Source organism: Colletotrichum fioriniae, assembly GCF_027942845.1.
Source record: "Colletotrichum fioriniae strain IMI 355084 chromosome Unknown scaffold_21, whole genome shotgun sequence".
Lineage (NCBI taxonomy): Eukaryota > Fungi > Ascomycota > Sordariomycetes > Glomerellales > Glomerellaceae > Colletotrichum > Colletotrichum fioriniae.
Genome location: NW_027076857.1, coordinates 198,835 through 216,111, shown reverse-complemented (window position 1 = coordinate 216,111; position 17,277 = coordinate 198,835). Strand labels below are relative to the sequence as shown.

The following is a 17,277-nucleotide window of genomic DNA, read 5'->3' as shown; positions in this document are numbered from 1 at the left end:
TAACCGAAGCTATTACAAGCCGAACCACTTCAGATCCTGATCCTCCTGAACCGGAACAGTGTGCCCGACACCTTGCGCAGAGTATCCCACGAGCTTAGTTCCGTCTCCATAGATCATTTGCGTGTAACCACTGATGGGCGTATTGGTGTTATTTTTCGCAAAGCTCACACCGTGGATGGTGGACCACTCCTTAAGCTGCTCAGCCAAGTTGGGATACTTGACAAGCGAGTCCGCCGTGCCATGGAACGTCTGCACGCGGGGGTAGCTCCCATTGTAGCCGGGATACATGGCGCGCACCTGCGCGGCCCACTGCTCGCCCGTCTTCACGACCAGCCCGTTGGCACACGTGGGATCGGCGCTGATGGGGCTCGAGCCGGGCGAGCCCGCGAGACAGCCCGCCGCGACGCCCGAGTAGCACGAGGTGGCGGCGAAGAGGTCCGGGTACGTGGCCGTCAGCACGTTGGTCATCATGCAGCCCGACGAGCTGCCCGTGACGAAGACGCGCTTGGGGTCGGCGCCGTACTGGCTGATGGTGTAGCGGACCATGTTGGCCAGGCCGGTGGAGTCGCCGCCGCCGTCGCGGGTCAGGCTGGCGGTAGTGGCGACGTCCCAGCAGTTGAAGTCGCGGGAGGACGACGGGTAGATCACGACAAAGGTGCCCTTTGCGTCGGAGAGGGGGATGTACTCTGCTTGCCGGCTGTAGGCTGCGCCGGAGCCCCCGCAGCCGTGGAGGGCGAGGACGATGGCGGGGGAGGCGGCGAGGTTTGGGGGCACGGAGATGTCCATTGTCAGACCTGTTGGGTTGGAGCCAAAGTTTGTGACGCGTTGGAGGGCTGCGTTGGCTTGGGTTGCCAGCGGGAGGGCGGCGACGAAGAGGGTGAGGGGATGCATATTTGGCGCGGTTTTCGTGAGTGGTGATTTGCGGATCTTGTTGTTGCGAAGTCAATTTTTAGATGGAGATGCTGAGATCAGATGGAAAGTCTATCGACAATGAGCTTGTTTATATACAGGGAGTTTGGATCCTCGAGACCGACCATCAGAAGTCAGAGATGTTCTTTCAACAGCCGTTGTGACTTGCCTAAAGTCCAGGGCCTCGGCTCAATGCAGAAGACCAAACGCAAGGTAAGCACCTCCTTGGTATAGTATCGTCACATCAAAGAGACCAGCAAAGAGCTCCCACGTAACACTTGTCAAGAGGGGAAAGTAAGTCGGGACTCGGGGCCGTGGATATCGAAAAGGCAAGTTCGAAGCTTTAAAAGGGGAAGGTTGCGATTTGCTGGGTGGATGTTGGTTGGCAAATTACCCCTGAAAATCCAAGAGTCTGAAAATGCCCATACCTACCTTACTTAGCTTCGGCAACGATGGCCGGTAGTTTGGGTTGCGTATCTTGGCTCTTGTCCTATATATATTGCGGATTTGTTTGGGTTTCCTGTGGGATAAATAGGAGATTGGTGGCCAATCTAGGCGGAACCAGAAAAAGAAGGTGTTGTCTGTGTCTCGTTTTGGAGAAGGACCGTAGCCAAGTGAGGACGATCCTCGGTTCGCATAACCCCGCGCGGGCAGGGGTACCTCGGTACGCGTATTAGATTGAGGTGGTATTCCGATTTTAACTTAGTGACGGACAAGACTGCTGTGGGAGAGCTACGAAAAAGCAAAGATGGAAGCGAATGAGTTACAGCACGGGCATGTCGCGCGAAAGGTTCGTCGCAAGTAGTCCGATCGGCCCCGCCTCCCCGGGCCCGGATATCGGTGAGAAGTGGGGATGCTTTTCGGAAGACTTGCGCTGTCTACTGCCTTGTCTCTGTCGATCCATGAGACTCCATTCTAGGGCCTTGTCATACTCACGAAGCTAGAGGGGATCGGTTGATACCTTTTCAGTCCTTTAGGTCCTGCAAAGTCTTTGGTGAAGTCCAATCTTTGCAGAATCCTTGAGGCAACCTTACAGCAAGGTACATCACACTGAAGGTCTCTACCATGTGACGGAGAAGGGTCTTATGAAGGAGTTCCTTCTAATGGTTTCAAACAAGGTTTTTTAGACTTTGTATAACGAGTATCAAGCACGTGAAGCCCAGCGGTCGTGAGAACTTTCTCTGTTAGCATTGTCGGAAGTCGTGGTTAGTTGGTATCTCCGAAGCCTGCAGAAAAGGATACACAATGGCCCAACTTATCTACAGATCAAATATTCAAACAAAAATCTCATACCTCCTTCGCATCACAACTTAGAACTTCCTTCTAGAATTCTAGCTTCTATATACGATTCTAACATCCACACTCGCCAGCTTCTTTCATATATTCATCAGGGTTACTACAGTCAGCAACGACAACCACTAATAACTACTAATAACCTCCCAATTAACTACTTCGAGAAAACCTACGAGGTACATCATCACTATGCAGACCGGCTTAGCAGTCACAATCGCCGTGCTCAGCACGTTAGTAGGGAGTGGCATACTCTACGGCGTATACAAATGCGTCGTCATACAAAAGAGCCCCGATCTGAACCCCGAGAATCCTCCTCCGCCGGCATACTGCATGTATCAGATGCCGCCGGTTCAATATCAAGCGCCAGCCCCAGCCTATCAGCCGCCTCCTGTCCAGTACCAGCCGCAGATTCAGTACCAGCCGCAGGCTCAGGCGGGCTTGGTACCGGCTGCCTTGGCAGCACTGGGGGCTCTGTGGCCTCAACCTCCGCCTGCTGCCGCACAACGTCAATTGTGGTGATCTCATCTCCCGTCTCCTGTTTCCCATCTCCCCCGACATATCACATCGATAATATGACTAGATGGAAGAGGGTTGGTGTGGCATACCGACCTTTCACTCTAAACCGCATCGACACGACAAGGTGCATTCAAATTCCCAAGTCAATAAGGATTATTGAGCCGGCTGCCACGACTCGAATACTTTCTAAGGTGAGTGAGATGGAGGAAGGCGATGACAGCTGCCGCCAAAACTTCGTCACATAAATTAACAACTTATATGGCAGGAATCGGCCTCACCAAGTACCGACGTCTACCTGCATAGGAGTCTGCCTCAATGTCAGAAATCAAATCGTACATATGTATCTGTTGTACGTGGGACGGACATAGCCGTTCGAGAGGGCGCACCATGGATAGAGAATGGGGGCCGAACATGCGGCTCGCCAGCTTGTCTTGCACGCTCATAGGTGCAGAATAAGGCAGACGATGCAGCGGCAAGGATTCAAGCGCGACCCATCAGACTCAGATGCCGGGCTGACAAGTGGCGGGCGATGGGTGCATCATGCAGCCCAGATTCCAAGGGATGGTGTCGCGTGTGGGCACTTTCGCTGTGATTTGCGTGCCACGCGTGCCAATGCATGGCTCAGATAGGCAACTCAAGTGATGGCAGCCAATGGGTGGCTTTCTTATGTCAGATTCACACTAACAAGGTAGCGGAATAGTTGAATGCTGAACAGTAAGAGCATGTGATTGCAAGACAGCCTCAATGTTACTATTCCAAGTCAAGTGAGGAATTATTTGCTTCTTCTGACAGCCCGTCGTCAGCCTCCTCTGCTAGTGCCAAGGGGCGGGCGGGACTGTGCATCCGAAACACAGAGAGGGCAGGCGCGCACGCAGGTAGGCAGGAGGTACAAAAAGGCAAGCGAATGTCCCAAATTCTCGTCAACCGCGAAGTAATCCAAACCCTTCAACATTCCAAACCTAAACCTGGTGAGCTGTGTACGTCATCGTAGACTGCGTCACGTCCGTCCCTCCCCTCGCCATGGCGGCCTCAACGACATCGTCGCACTTCGTCAACGTCTATCAGTCAGTCGACAAAACTAAACGTCCCGTTACCATATCTCTGGCAGTCGCGAGCTCGGCGCCCTCACTATCTGGCGATACGGAGGAAATTAAGGCTACGCTACCCGAATACTACACTGCACCGCCATGGCGTCTTCTCTGGGATGATTTGGTGCTCTTCATTAGATGCATCGGGTTCATCCCCTTCGTCATCTCTCCTCTATGGTACCCTCGGCGAGAGGGGGTCCGATACCCAAAGCTCGACAAGTCATGGGTGCCGAGATGGCTCCTATGGGGCCCCATCGATAGCGCCATCTCGGCCATTCAAACCTGGTATCAAGGCAAAGTCGACCCCTACTATCCCTCCGGCGAGATGGATGAGCTCTATCCTTCGGTCGGAAACCTTTGGTGTCTCTTCATACACGGCATCCTCATCGTGACGCAACTCGCTTTCTTAATTTCGCTGCCGTTTCTTGCGACCCTTCCCTTTCAGCTCTTCGTCCTTTACATCGGCGGATTCATCTTCGTCAACTATATCTTCTGCTTACAGCTCAACGCCGGAACCGAGAACAACTTGCTCAAATCCCAGCATGCTCTGTGGCCGGAGGCGGCTAACTGGAAATCGCTGGACCCCGAAGAGAACTACAGCGAAGAATGGATTTTTCTCAACGGCGTGTCCGTTGGGTAAGTGCACATTGATCACATTGTGTCTCATGGACATACTTCTGACGGGAGGCTAGCTCGCATTGGCTGCAGGGGAACATCAACAGACTATCACGCACTTTTCAGCGGCCCATCACGGGTGTCCATAACAGAACGTACGTTGCACCAACTTCTGAATTTAGGTGCATCGTTCGTTAAACCATAATGTTGCAGGTCTGGAATCATCTTCGACCTTATCCAGTGTCTCTTAGAACGATGCTTCTACTTTGGTACCTCGGACACCAGAACTTGCTATGCGCTCATCACAGCTGCCCTGGATCCTGCACAGAAGAAAGACAAAACCGTTCTCATCCTTCACTCCCAAGGCGGCCTTGAGGGCAGCATCATCCTTGATTGGCTCCTCTCCAACTACCGCCGAGAGACCTTGCATAAGCTGGAGATCTACACTTTCGGTAACGCCGCCAACCACTTCAACGATCCCGAAACCTCTCAAAACGAACACGTTTTCGGGCACATCGAGCATTATGGCAACACTGGTGATTTTGTATCCCAATGGGGAGTCATTCATTTCAAGTCTCTAGTTGCCGAGCAAAGCAACCCTCAGCCAATGGATGGAAGACACCCCTTCTTGCCCATCGTTGACGACATCTTACGCCTGGATAAGAGACAGAACACCTTTGCTGGACTACTTTTCGAGAACAACGTGTTGGGTCACCTGTTGAACCAGCATTATCTCGACCGACTCTTTCCCTTGAATGAAACCCTGACTCGCGTCGTGGAGAGCAAGGGAAAGCCTCTGATGGAAACCTTCATGGCTAGGCCTATGAGAGCTGGAAACGGCACTTGCGACGTCGAAGGGCACAAGGTTTGTCAAAAAAGCAGACTATGGGAGTACATCAACGGTAAAAAGCCAAAGGATTATGATTTGCAGCAGTCATAGGCACAGCGAAGGGAATTTGATGAGCTTGCGGGAGTCAAATCGGTATTGTGGAAATGGGGAAATTTTGGGATGAGTCTACTTCTCTATGCCATGTAGATGGCGAGAGTCCGGAAACACGGGGTGTAATGGGTAACATGGGTAAACAAGATTATTTGACTAAAGGTATTTTACAGTATTCATAACAGGTATTGAATACTCCAAGATAGGAGGCCAAGATAGGAGGCTTCTACTGGTTATCTTGTATGGTAGCTGTTGCATAATTGTCTGGCGCTTTAACCCACATGGCTTGGGAGTTAAAGTTGTACAGGAGGACAAAGCCGACTGAAATTAAGGGAATAAGAGAAGGAGAGTAGAATCCTTGGATCCCAAAATGATCGAAGTCTGTAACAAAAGGCTGCCTTAAAGACTCTTCTGCGTCCCTCCCGCGAGATCGGTATGAGCGAGACCCCTTAATCCCGAGAAACAATTTCGGATCCTATTTTTGAAAGACTCGACACGAACTTCTGCTGTATGAGTGTCGTAGATTTGAAACACAACAATAGATTTGGTAACTTCTATATACTTCATCCTAAAGAGATGCATCAGTCCTACCTTGTAACTCAGATACGGTAGGCCGGCCCGGCTAAGCCGGCTGTAACGATGACTCCCACACCGCAACCAGTAATCCCAGGCAGCAACGACCTAAAGACCAAGACTTTTGACTGATCGAAGAAAACATTGTTCTCAACTACTAGAACTTGAAACCTTCACAAGCTCGTGGTTACGTTTGGAAAATAATTGCCACCAATGGAAGGAGAAAGGACTGCGGAAAACACAATTGCTCATGATCCAGCCAACGACGACCGTGGCTTTCGCAAGGGGGGTAGACCCCCGTACAACACATAAACTGCCGTGTCCATTCCAAAGCTTGCCTTTTGACATTCACTATTTAATTGCCGCTTACCTGGACTACGCGGAAATTCTCAAACTCTCAGCGACCAACCACTTCCTCCACGACCACCTCAATGTCCAGACCCTTATACCAAAACATCGACGGAACCAATTCCTCTACAAGACGGAGCGCTACGGCTATCGCTATGGACTCCGAGGGTTCGGAGGGCGGTGGCCGTGCTACGAATGCGGCCGCATCCTAGAGAAGGATTACTTCGGCGACCGAATGAGGAGATTTGAAAAGTCGTGGTTCCGGAAGTCGTTGATGATGAGGCGGTGCTGGGAGTGCGCTGTTCGCGAGAGGTGGTATGGGCACTTACAGCCGACCAAGAAGCAGGGAGAGGTTTTTCGTCTTTGTTGGCGGTGTGGGAGATTGTGGAATGATAAGGAGGAGGAGAGGTGCCGGAAGGTGGATGTTTGGATCAAGGTTGATGGTGTTCATGGGGAGAAGGACGCGGGGCGGAAGCGAAAGGTGACAGTGTGTCATGGCCAAATGTGAACTCAATATCAATTATCGAGAATTTTGCAATAGGGGCTGAGAAGCTTTTTGCAAAAGAATCAGCCTCAAGGGAAGGATGGATATACGAAGGGATTGGCAAGTTGTTTGCTTGGAATACTACAACTGAAGAGAGCTTGACCTCTCTAGTGCCAACAAGAAACAGAACTAAGAGGTTTGATCAAGGTTTCCTGCACTCAACATGACCCTTACCCACTAGTGGACTTAGCTTTTGTGTGGCCGGCAGATCTGCAGGCGTCCCGAAGTCGATGGGGTATGCGGACAGCGGGTTGCAACCTAGAGTCCGGGGACATGCAACCTGGCAGGGCTTTGGTCTTGTCCCACCCGGAATGTGGGAGAAGCCGTACCTCACGATGCTCTAGAAAGACGAAGCCTATGCGAATCTGATCTAGTCACGTCACTCGATGCATTAGACACGTTATTGGTTGATCTTGTACACCTGTGCTGGTATCCTCTAGCTTCGAACCCAGAAAGAACATCTCTATATCTCAACACTCCGCAAGCAAGCCCTTGACAGTGACATCCGGTTGCGGCTAGATGCAAATCACACGGTTTCGTTAGCCACCTCGAGAGCTTTATCAGCGACGGTGCTTTGCGCTCTTCCCGTGTCATACTCCTTATCTTCATATGGCTTAGCTCCCATGTTCGTCCAAGCACGCTCGATCATCAGCGTAACCTCCTTCTCCTTTCCACGGAAGAGCAGCTCTGTGTCCCCAATGCCAAAAGCCGTGATAGATTTATGCTGTGAAGCATTTAGACGTGTAGATTTATAGGCTGTGGAAAAGTGTTCGGGATGAAAACTTACAAGACCAAGCGTGAGCTTAATGACTCCGTCAGCCCAGTAGTGCTCGTAAATGTTGGAAGGCTTCTTCGACTGAAGAGCGAGAACGAGGTTGTCCGCGGCGTAGATGGCCTGCTTCATAGCGGCTCGGGCATTGGGGTTGGTGACGCCGGCCTCAGCGACATCGCCACAAACGTAAATGTGCGGTAGCGAGTCGACATCGATTTGCATTGTTGGCTTGACCTTGATCCGGCCTGACTTTGCGATCGCCTCGGGAACGAAATCGCTGATGAGCTGGGAAGAAGGTTGCTGACCGGTAGCGTTCACCTAGAAGTCCGAGACTTATCAAAAGGCTTATCCACAGATTGGAAGTTAGGAATTCGGCTCACCATAAAATCACATGCGACTTTTCGCCCAGAGCGAAGTGTGACGAAACCATCCACTGGTGTTTCGGATGTTGTCCGCTCCCCGAGTATGACTTCGATTCCAAGATCTTTCAAGCCCGCGAGAGCTCCAGCCTGCAAGTCATGACCGAAGCGGTTCATGACTGCATCTCTTGAGTGAATCAATGTGACATTCTTATCCGGGTACTGGTCTTTAGCGTCTGTAGCAAGCTCGACGCCTGCAGCACCTCCGCCGACAACAACAAGATTCTTGGCTGCTTTGATGCGTTGCTGGAAGTTTCGCAGCAGCTGAATTCCTTCGGCTTTATCTGTTGAACCCACTCTTGACGGTAAAGACATGCCCACGCCCGACCCAGTCGCGATGACCATGTACGAGTATGGAATCTTCTCTCCTGTGCCTTGGATCGTCACCGTGTTTTCGGTGATTGTGGAGACGCGATCATGAACCCATCGTACAATCTTCTCCGAGCCCGCTGGCAAATAGGGGCCATAAGGGATGAATGTCTTGTGCTCATGTCCCTCGACGACGCAGAAGCGAGGCAACGTCCACGTGAATTGCCAATGCTGGTTCGGTTCGACGATGATGAGTCGGTACGGACCGTCTGTGGGAAGGGAGGTTGCGATTACCCTGGCGGCATGATACCCGGCAAAAGAAGCGCCGATGACTATAATGTTGATCGTCTCGCCGTCTTTCGAGGCGGGACCGGCGGGGAGTTTCTTGGTGGTGTAAGATCGAGAGAAAAAGTCGGCATAAAGCCGTAGCGAGTATCCTACAAGCCTCACAAAGAGGACGACCTTCCTAATCGTGTCCATCGTTGGGTCACGGCCAATGACCGGAGTCCGCGGGCTTGTTGGTGGGAAATAGTCAAGGGAGGTGTGGCACAATGATCATTGACAGGATCCGATTAAGCGGATGGTCTCAATACTTATCAGATGCATCTGATTAGATCAAACCGGGAACCGGTGTCGTTAATTAGCGTGCTGTCATTCGGCGGACGGATCGGCCGTGAAATGACCGATGTCGCATCGGCCGACGCTATCCCCGGAGCTGGTCAGATTCAGTTGTTGGTTGACACGCAGGCGGATTTAGAAGAGGCAGCTCCTCGGGCTTTTCGTATTGACCTCGGCCTTGACCTGATCTGAAAAATGTGCAGTGCCGCTGAGCATGAGATAATCAGGTGTTACGGATACTCTGCAATGACTTCCATCATTCCCCAGGAGTTGGGGCGCTAAGACATCGTGCCACACTTTTGGGACAGTTATGTTATGAGCGTTTATTACGTACAAACGTCTCCGCCGGAGGAGAAACCCTCGCCAATTTTTCTTCTGAACGCTAGCGGAAAAGACTGCAGCGTCTTCACCATACTCGGTACGAAGATCCAAAGGCGGCTTAAGCAGCTTCGTGGACCCGTACGGCCAACAGCAACGAGATCTTGCCGACGCCGGTGCCCCTGTCCCGGAACAAGGAGCCTAATTTCCACTCCGAGAACCGAACCGGGGCCATCCAAGCAACGAGTCATGGTTCTTCGTGATAGACCTCGCGTGCAAAAGACCCTTTGTAAGGGGGGGAGGGTAACATTAACAGACAAAATAAGCATTAGAGAAGTCGATTGCATTAACCAAATAGGGGAATTTTCAAACATGCTAGAACGCCGATATCAAAAGCAAGGTCCCTCTTCTCTTAAACATGTACCTCCTGAACCTGCACCTCCACAGCCATGGTACCATTGCTAGCCTTCTTGTCGACACCAATCACATCAACCACGGGAGCGGCCGGGACACTCTTGACCTCGTTGAAGGCAGGGTATCCGGCAGCACGCCACTCCTTGAAAGTCATGCCTCCTGCACATGCAGGCATCTTGACCATGAGGGGAACGACTGTGTCTTCCGGCTGTCCCATGAGCTCCGCGCTATGAACAATCTTTTCATCCAGAGTCTCGTAGCCCATCTTCTCGTAGAGCTTGTATGTGGAGGGAGATGACTCAAAGTACAAAGGGAGACCCAGGCTGTCGCTGAGTTCCGCTCCCCACTTACACCAGAGGGCACCAGCCTTTCTGCCCTGGTGCTTGGGATCGACGGCAATGACATGGGAGTCTGAAAGGAGCAGGTCGAGTCAGTTTCTCTGCCAGGGGACGTCTGTTCGTTTAGGTTTCGTCGACTTACAGATGTAGCGGCGCCCACCAAACAGCTTCTCTCTAGCCTCGTGCAGGGGATTGAGAACAGCCTCGGCTCGCTCTCTGTCCTTGCCTTCAAGCCAGCCAACACCGTGGTTCTTGCGCTCCTCTTCGGTACGCTCTTTGAGATAGATGTCGCCAAGGGCCATACCCACGATCTCGCCAGTCTCAGTGTCGACGCACTTGTAGGTGTACTGGCAGTCGCTGTGATGCCACCAGGCCAATGTGCCAGCGGTGTGTGCCTTGCGGAATTCTTCAGAGTCTACGCCGTTGGGGAAGAGAACTTTGACCATGATCTCTCCCATCTCATCACCAGTGAAGGCGCTGAAATATGAATCGTAGACCTTCTGGATGTCAGGAATCAGCGCTGGCAGAATTGCGTAACCCATGTTGGCTGCTGTTTGAAGCAAATCTAGTTCAACAACGTTCGCAAAGTATGTATATTGAATACGTCGATGGGGATGATGGAAAATGGCAAAGAACGATGATTTGTGTTATTTTGTAGAGTGATGGCTCTGACCGAGGACTGAATCTGGACTTATATATGTCTCTTTGTCTCTCCATGTACGGAGTAGTCCATCTATCTATCATCTACCCAAAATCAAACCCGTTCAGCCACTCCGATGGAGTACGATAGAACTTCGAAGTCGAACCCCTGCCCTACTCGTGCGGAATCTCCTCCCGACCAACCTACCAAAGGAGGCAAAAATGGTCTGGTCTCGCCCAGACCAAAGAAGCCTCCGGCTCAACCAACCTACGGAGAAGTTTCTGCGATGCGGAGCTTCAAGTCTTCGGCCTGGACCAGGTTGGTACGGGAACTTCAAAGGGATATGCCAGTGGGCCAGTCAAGTTCCCAACTCAGCGAGCACTTCGGCGCGATTCCACCTCGTCCAAGGCCCAGGCTCGTTTAGAGTTATCAGATCCGCCATCCTAGCAGCAAAAGTCTGCTCGCGCTCTCGTGTTAGTCCCCCGCTCTGCTACCCCCTAGACCCCTGAGGATTTTCAGCCAAGTGTTGATGGCTGCAACCTTTTTTACGGACTGTTAGGCTCAGTGACTCGATTCCGCCCACCCACCCAAGTGGGTGGGACAGCTATGAACTCATGCAGACCCGATGAATGAACTAGCAAAGGTCCATTGATCCATGACCAACGTGTCTGTGGAACAGTTCCCCGCCGTGTTGTTGCTAAGCTTTAGACATATAGCTACGACCAACAGCTGGGTTTAGCGAGTGTAGTCTAGGGTACCTCACGACTTGCCTGGTGCATACTGGCATCCACATCATAAGCCCGAAAATGATTGGTTGCAAGGCAACAAAACTAGAGTGTAGTCTAAAACTTCCCAAGAGGAACACGAAGAGCCTTCAACGGTCTCCAAGTACCTCATAAATGAGAAGTATCACGAATTGCCTCGCTTAGAATTGGTGGCGCAAACGCCACAAATCAAAGTCAAAGTTCCTCGCCGAATTATTCTCTTGCACATGATGCCAAGTCAAGTTATCAGATCCGCTCTGCTACCCCACCACCCTCGTTATCTGATCCATCCGTCCAGTCCGGCTTTCGGCATCGTGGAGTCCAGGCAAGGTCCTTTACCGGAGGATCTTCTCAGCGTAGACTAGTGGCAACGCTAGACAAGGGAGGTTTTCAGCCCTGGGGTTGTATTTGTCTAACCGAGGGCTAGACATGGGGGGGTCGCAACTTGCAAGAGTCCCTTTGCATCGTGGGAAATGACTTGGCGCCTTCTTTCTTCGGAACAGACCGATTTACTTCGCATGTGGTAATGGGTTCGTCTCAAGTCGGATCAAGAATGAGAGCACGTTCAAGGGGCACCCCTGATGGGCATGGTCTGACTTTTCGCCTAGTCTGGTAAAACCTGCCTTTTGACGAGAATCGACCACTCACATTACTAAAGGAGTTTGTAAATTACTACTCACGAAAGTCTTCGCTCCACTACGTGGCTCTTCCTCAAGCCCAACTTGCTTCCGTAGGGCGTAGCTGATGGACGAGAATAATGGCTGGAGCCAAGCTGCAGAAGAGAAACGCATACTGGGTTGCGTCCAGCTTGATGCGCACGCTGCGTGCGATCAGTTATCCTGACCTTGACATCTTCGACCCATCGAGCCCCCCTCCCATGGGGTTCCATTTCGAGGATAGAGGATGGAGCAGAACCTTGGTGCAGGGGCACTCATCGGTTAGTTCTGAGTCTCGGCATTGCGGGTGCCCCGCGGCGCGGCTAGAACCAACCTCGCTGTTGGCGAATCCATAGTCACATGTCCCCCTGAAGAGGTGGTCTTATCGACATGAAGCGCGAAGAGGGCGGGATAGTTTTCCGAGGCTGCTTTCAAGGGGCTGCAGGAAGAGGATCTTTGCTGCACCTACATGACTGCATACCCTGCAAATTTTCGGTGAAACCGCCCTCCTGGGCGAACAGGAGGCCTAAAGCGAGCATTTGCTTTTGGAGCTGCCAGTCTGTAATACTCATTGCTGTCTTGAAAAGGCTATTGTGAACTAGCTTTTGCTGGCACATGTACCTCTCAAATACTCAATAACACTTACTTAAGAGCAACCAGACTATGAATCAATACATGTAATTTGGACTTTAGTCACGTAGATTTTGTTGCATAAGGCCCTGTCGATTAGCTGACTTGATTGCCACGTTTGCCCATAAACACAACCCAACCCACTCTCAATTTGTGTATTCTGTGAATTAGTGACACGCCTACTTGGTTCAGTGCCTCGCCAAGGGTCCAAGACCGAGAATCAGAAGCATTTGGTAATGAACTATCTTGACCACACCAAAAACTAGTTGTTCTTGGCTAGGATACGTACTTCAAAAGGCTCGTTCCCGTCCAACGTCCTCCGAAGACCGGCTGCAAATGATCAAACAGTGCCAGTGTATCTTCCTCCTTGACTCCGGAGATGTCATCATAAACAAGTAGCTTTGATAACACGTCCTTCCCTTCTTGGGCTAGCTTTTCTGCATCTTTTGATATTTCGCCACCATCCCGTGCTTTCAATATTTGGGATAGAAGGAACTTGGCTCTCGCGGTCACAGCATCTGACCAGACACTTTTCCCGGGCTTACCTTCAGCTTTCTGCAGAGCGTTATTGATCTGCCATCTGGTGCTTTGTTAGTCAGAACGAATTTCAAAGTAGAATGAATCGACTTACTCGGCGTCATCCCATCTTTCTAGATAGGAGTACAATGCACCCACAGCATACTGACTTTGTAGAGTGAAGTAGCTGTCTTTCCCTTGAAGCCTGATCCTCTCGGCAAGGATGATCTCATGCTGGTCTAGGGAGCCCTGCAAATCGCCACTCTGCAGAACAATGCAGGCAAGGTCGAACTGAAATCGCAGAACAAGGAGCTTGTCACCAAATACTTGCATGAGTCGAATAGCCTTCTCGGCAAGCTGGATGGCTTCCTCGAAATCGTGCCGATACATGCTACAATAAGCCATGTGATGGGCAAGCTTTGCAAAGGAAAAGGGATCCGATTCTTCAGAGGTGATGATAAGCAATCGTTCATGACAGCCTTTGTAGATTGACTCAGCGGCTTTGAAGTCGTTACCCTGAAGCAATGAGTTGGCGTAGTCCGCGAAAGCGTTGATGACTCGGATCCTGTCCACATCGGTGAGCTTCCCTGAAGCCTCCAACTGCTTTGCACGATTTTGGTTGAAGTCCAGGATCTTCTTTGACCGCTCACTGATTTCTTTGCGGCGGGAAATTCCAAGATATTGGAGCAAGAGGTTCATGGTGACGTGGATCTCAGCTCTCAGCTCATCGTGATTCGTTTCTAGTTGGTCGAGGATTCTCTCTGCGGCCAATAAAAGCCGCATGGCGTCATTCCGGAGGAACCTTTGCCACAGGAACACTCCGCCGTCCTTGAACAACTCGGCCAGCTCGATGAAAGGTGTCAAAGCGATAACCGTACCCTGGTCGGAATAAATCTTCTGAAGGGTCGCAACATGTGGCAAGTATTCCTTAAAATGGCTCCATTTTTGTTGGTCTGGGAAGTCCAAGGAAGGCCGTGGGAGCCGTCGACGGACCAATTCGACAGTCAGTTTGAACAGCTCTTCAGCTTGTCGAGTCTTCTTGTGAAGCTCTCGGGAGATTCTGATCTGTACGGATCGGTGAACGATGTACATCTTTTTGTTGTCTTGGGTCTTCTCGGAAATGAAATGCTTGGATATCAGTTGATTCAAAATTTTCTCGATCCTGAGAGAGGTTAGCCAAAGGACCAATTTGACACTTGGGGCTCGTACCTGAAGGCTTGTAGATACGGCGGCCCACTTTGACCTTTCTCAACGACCAGAAGGTCTTTTGGAACTCCGTCGCTGTCTAAGAAAGACAATATGCGAAGAACCTTGTTTGCATCGCTGCTGAGATCGTCCGTGGAGATTTTCATGATCGTGTCAAGCTTCCCCTTAGTGGTTTTCTGGTCTTCTGGGCCAGAGCCTGGGTTGTTGTCCATCCACCACGAATCCCAGTAGCTGGCAAACTCAGACGGCTTACAATTCATTGCCTTCATGTACCCAGTGATCAGAACAATTACCAATGGCAAGCCAGCTAGAGTTGCCAGATCTCCCGCGGCCTTGTACTCGGGATCTCGCAGGGAGTTAGTGGATGGACGAAGATCCAGGGGAAGCCCGTGAAGCAAAAGTTCCCTCCCTTCCTCCGTTGGCAGCTCTTCGAGTGTCTTGCGATAGTAGTTGATTGGCCGTGATGGTGCTGTAAGCCCTTGGTATCTCGTAGTGATAAGAATACTTCCTGTTGTCGCTGACGTCTTCATCGGTGTGAACCCGTCGATATTATCCCATTTTTCCACATTATCGAGGACCATCAACCATCGCTTCTTGGTGGTTTCCAGAAACTCACGCCCAAGTTTTGTAAGCTCCTCTTGATCAGTGCCAGGTGCTGCTAAGTCTAATGCAAGAGCAATTTGGTTGAAGGTTTCCGAAGCACCAACTTGTGTCTCAGCCTGGACCCAGAAGATGTACTCGAAAGACTGCTCGTATCGGTATGTGAACTCAGCGGCCAGAGTTGTTTTTCCCATGCCACCCTCGGCACTCAGAACATAAACGCGGCCAGGTTCTGATAGTATCTTATAGAGATTGGCCAGCTCTTTTTCACGTCCTTTGAAACTTTCATCTTTGGGAAAGGTTCTTGTTTCGACAAGTGGAAACCTCTGTGTCGAGTCTGTGTCAGACCGAGATCGATGAAGAACTTGTCCTGAGCTTTGTTCGACATGGCGACTCGGACGAGTGCCATCTTTCATTAACTCCTGTACTCTCCAAGCACCCGAGGAACCGGGTAACCGATCCCCAGCTGCCCTTGAGTAGTCAGATAACGGTTCGTCCTCGTCCGAAACATCAGCAATATCGTTTTCATCGATGTTCTCAGCGGGTTTTGGACGTTGTCCGAACTGTGCGCCTTGCTCTTCGGCAAAAGCTTGCAGCATCCGTAGTTTAGTTCCCCTCTCAGACATGGTGTCGCTAGCGCTTTGAGACATGATATCATCGCTATCATCTTCTTCCGTAGATTCTTCCCCGCACACAGCTGTCAGAGCCAATTGCTCTAAGTGCTCTGCTATATGCTCCTTCATCTGTGCCGGGTCCAACGGACACGGACACAGTGGGCATCTTTCTCGAGAGAAGGACTCGCGAGAGTGAATCGGCCTTAGGAACGACACCATTTGAGTAGCTTCATCCGGCGAGAAATCAGTTGAGTGTGACTTCAACAAATGTTGTTTCAAGTCTGACTTGGTCTTGAATTCTTTCTGACAAGACTCGCAACTCCACACCTGAGGTATGAGATGACTTCGAAGCTCGTGTTGGTACCACTCGTCACGTGCACCGTATGCTTTGCGGCTCCAGTCGCATTGATCAAAAGTGCAGAGATAAGCGAGTAAGTCTTCAAACACATGAGCTTCCCAATCTTCAGTGGTTGTCAACTCTTTGTATAAATTGACCTCAAAACAGCAATACGGACAGGTGAATGGCTGACCATCCAAGGACCTGGGCGGTAATGGTACTTCTCGATGCTCAAGCCCCTGTATAAAAGGCGGTGGATCTGGCTTCCGAGCTGTGGACTGCGCGTAAGAAGTGAAGGATGCTGCACGAGAGAAATGGGGACGAGAGAACAGGGATGGCGCAACGGAAATCTCTGCATGAGAAGAAGAGCTGTAGTCCGAGACAGAGGGAGAGTCATGCTTGCGCGGTATTTCCGGAGTCTCTTCAATTCGAGGGACCGAGGGTTTCGTGTGATCGCTGCCGCCCTTGAGGGCCGGCTGCTGGAAGTTGAAAGCGTCAACAGCGACATCACGCCGGGGGCCCTGGCGAGGACCAAGTTTAGAGATCTTGGCCTTAGTGCTCATAGCAATAGCCCTTCTCTCCCGCACAACACGCAGGGACTGTTGTCGCCTCCAGTTGGCTCGTCCAAGCCTTTCAATTAAGACTTTCGATGCTCCAGGAAACATTGATCTAGTCAACTCTACATGGTCGCGCAATGGATTCTCCAGTTGGTCGCTGGAAGCATTCGAGCTTCCAGAGTCGCCATTTAGGTCTTCTGGATAAGCCTCTCTCAGGGCAGGATTGAGACACTTAAGCTGGTCCAATGACTCCTCAGCACAAAGGAAAACCTCTTGGATTCCGGCAGCTATGCGTGTGCCTTCGGTCTGCTGCAGTGGGCTTGCTAGACCCAATTCATCGTCAAAAGGATGGTCGGCCGAATCTGTGTCGTTCAGTTGGTAGGTTCCGTACTGGAGAGCTTCAATGTCTAGCCGTAGATACCATCTGTCAGCAATCTGTGTCATATGCAAACAAGCCCGAGGTCAGTGTAGTGAGTGGTGGTTACCTTGCTTCAGTTCATCTTGAAAGACATTCAAGAGCGCAACAACCTGATCACGAAGTCTTTGATTCAGCCGTAGACTTCGGTCTAGATTGTAATTGGAGGCCCCGATGTCATTGCCCCAGGTTTTGAATGATGTCAAGACTTGATCGGCAATATCAAGTTCAATCTCAGGGTGATTGCTCTTGAGATTTTCGCAAATCGTACAAACGCTTTGTAGAGTTTCACGACACTCTTCGAACTTGGCTGCTATTAGAGCCTTTT

At 51.0% G+C, this 17,277-nt stretch overlaps 5 protein-coding genes across 5 annotated transcripts; 1 reads left to right on the top strand and 4 right to left on the bottom strand.

The window, feature by feature from the left end:
- Window positions 1-12: 12 nt before the first annotated feature.
- On the bottom strand, window positions 13-891 carry N0V96_012103 (uncharacterized protein; the record flags this gene model as incomplete). Its single annotated transcript, XM_053198429.2, has 1 exon — window positions 13-891. The coding sequence occupies one exon, from the start codon at window positions 889-891 to the stop codon at window positions 13-15; it is 879 nt and encodes a 292-aa protein (XP_053044083.1).
- Window positions 892-3,369: 2,478 nt separating this feature from the next.
- N0V96_012102 (uncharacterized protein) lies at window positions 3,370-5,361 on the top strand (the record flags this gene model as incomplete). Its single annotated transcript, XM_065759506.1, has 4 exons — window positions 3,370-3,373; window positions 3,710-4,442; window positions 4,499-4,576; window positions 4,635-5,361. The coding sequence occupies 4 exons, from the start codon at window positions 3,370-3,372 to the stop codon at window positions 5,359-5,361; spliced, it is 1,542 nt and encodes a 513-aa protein (XP_065611889.1).
- A 1,991-nt stretch (window positions 5,362-7,352) lies between these two features.
- On the bottom strand, window positions 7,353-8,806 carry N0V96_012101 (uncharacterized protein; the record flags this gene model as incomplete). The annotated part of the gene is made up of 3 exons (XM_065759505.1): window positions 7,353-7,550; window positions 7,614-7,916; window positions 8,033-8,806. 3 exons carry the CDS (start codon window positions 8,804-8,806, stop codon window positions 7,353-7,355), a joined length of 1,275 nt encoding a protein of 424 aa, XP_065611888.1.
- An 868-nt stretch (window positions 8,807-9,674) lies between these two features.
- On the bottom strand, window positions 9,675-10,556 carry N0V96_012100 (uncharacterized protein; the record flags this gene model as incomplete). Its single annotated transcript, XM_053198426.2, has 2 exons — window positions 9,675-10,087; window positions 10,157-10,556. The coding sequence occupies 2 exons, from the start codon at window positions 10,554-10,556 to the stop codon at window positions 9,675-9,677; spliced, it is 813 nt and encodes a 270-aa protein (XP_053044080.1).
- A 2,775-nt stretch (window positions 10,557-13,331) lies between these two features.
- N0V96_012099 (uncharacterized protein) lies at window positions 13,332-15,652 on the bottom strand (the record flags this gene model as incomplete). Its single annotated transcript, XM_065759504.1, has 3 exons — window positions 13,332-14,382; window positions 14,430-15,233; window positions 15,447-15,652. The coding sequence occupies 3 exons, from the start codon at window positions 15,650-15,652 to the stop codon at window positions 13,332-13,334; spliced, it is 2,061 nt and encodes a 686-aa protein (XP_065611887.1).
- Window positions 15,653-17,277: the final 1,625 nt, after the last annotated feature.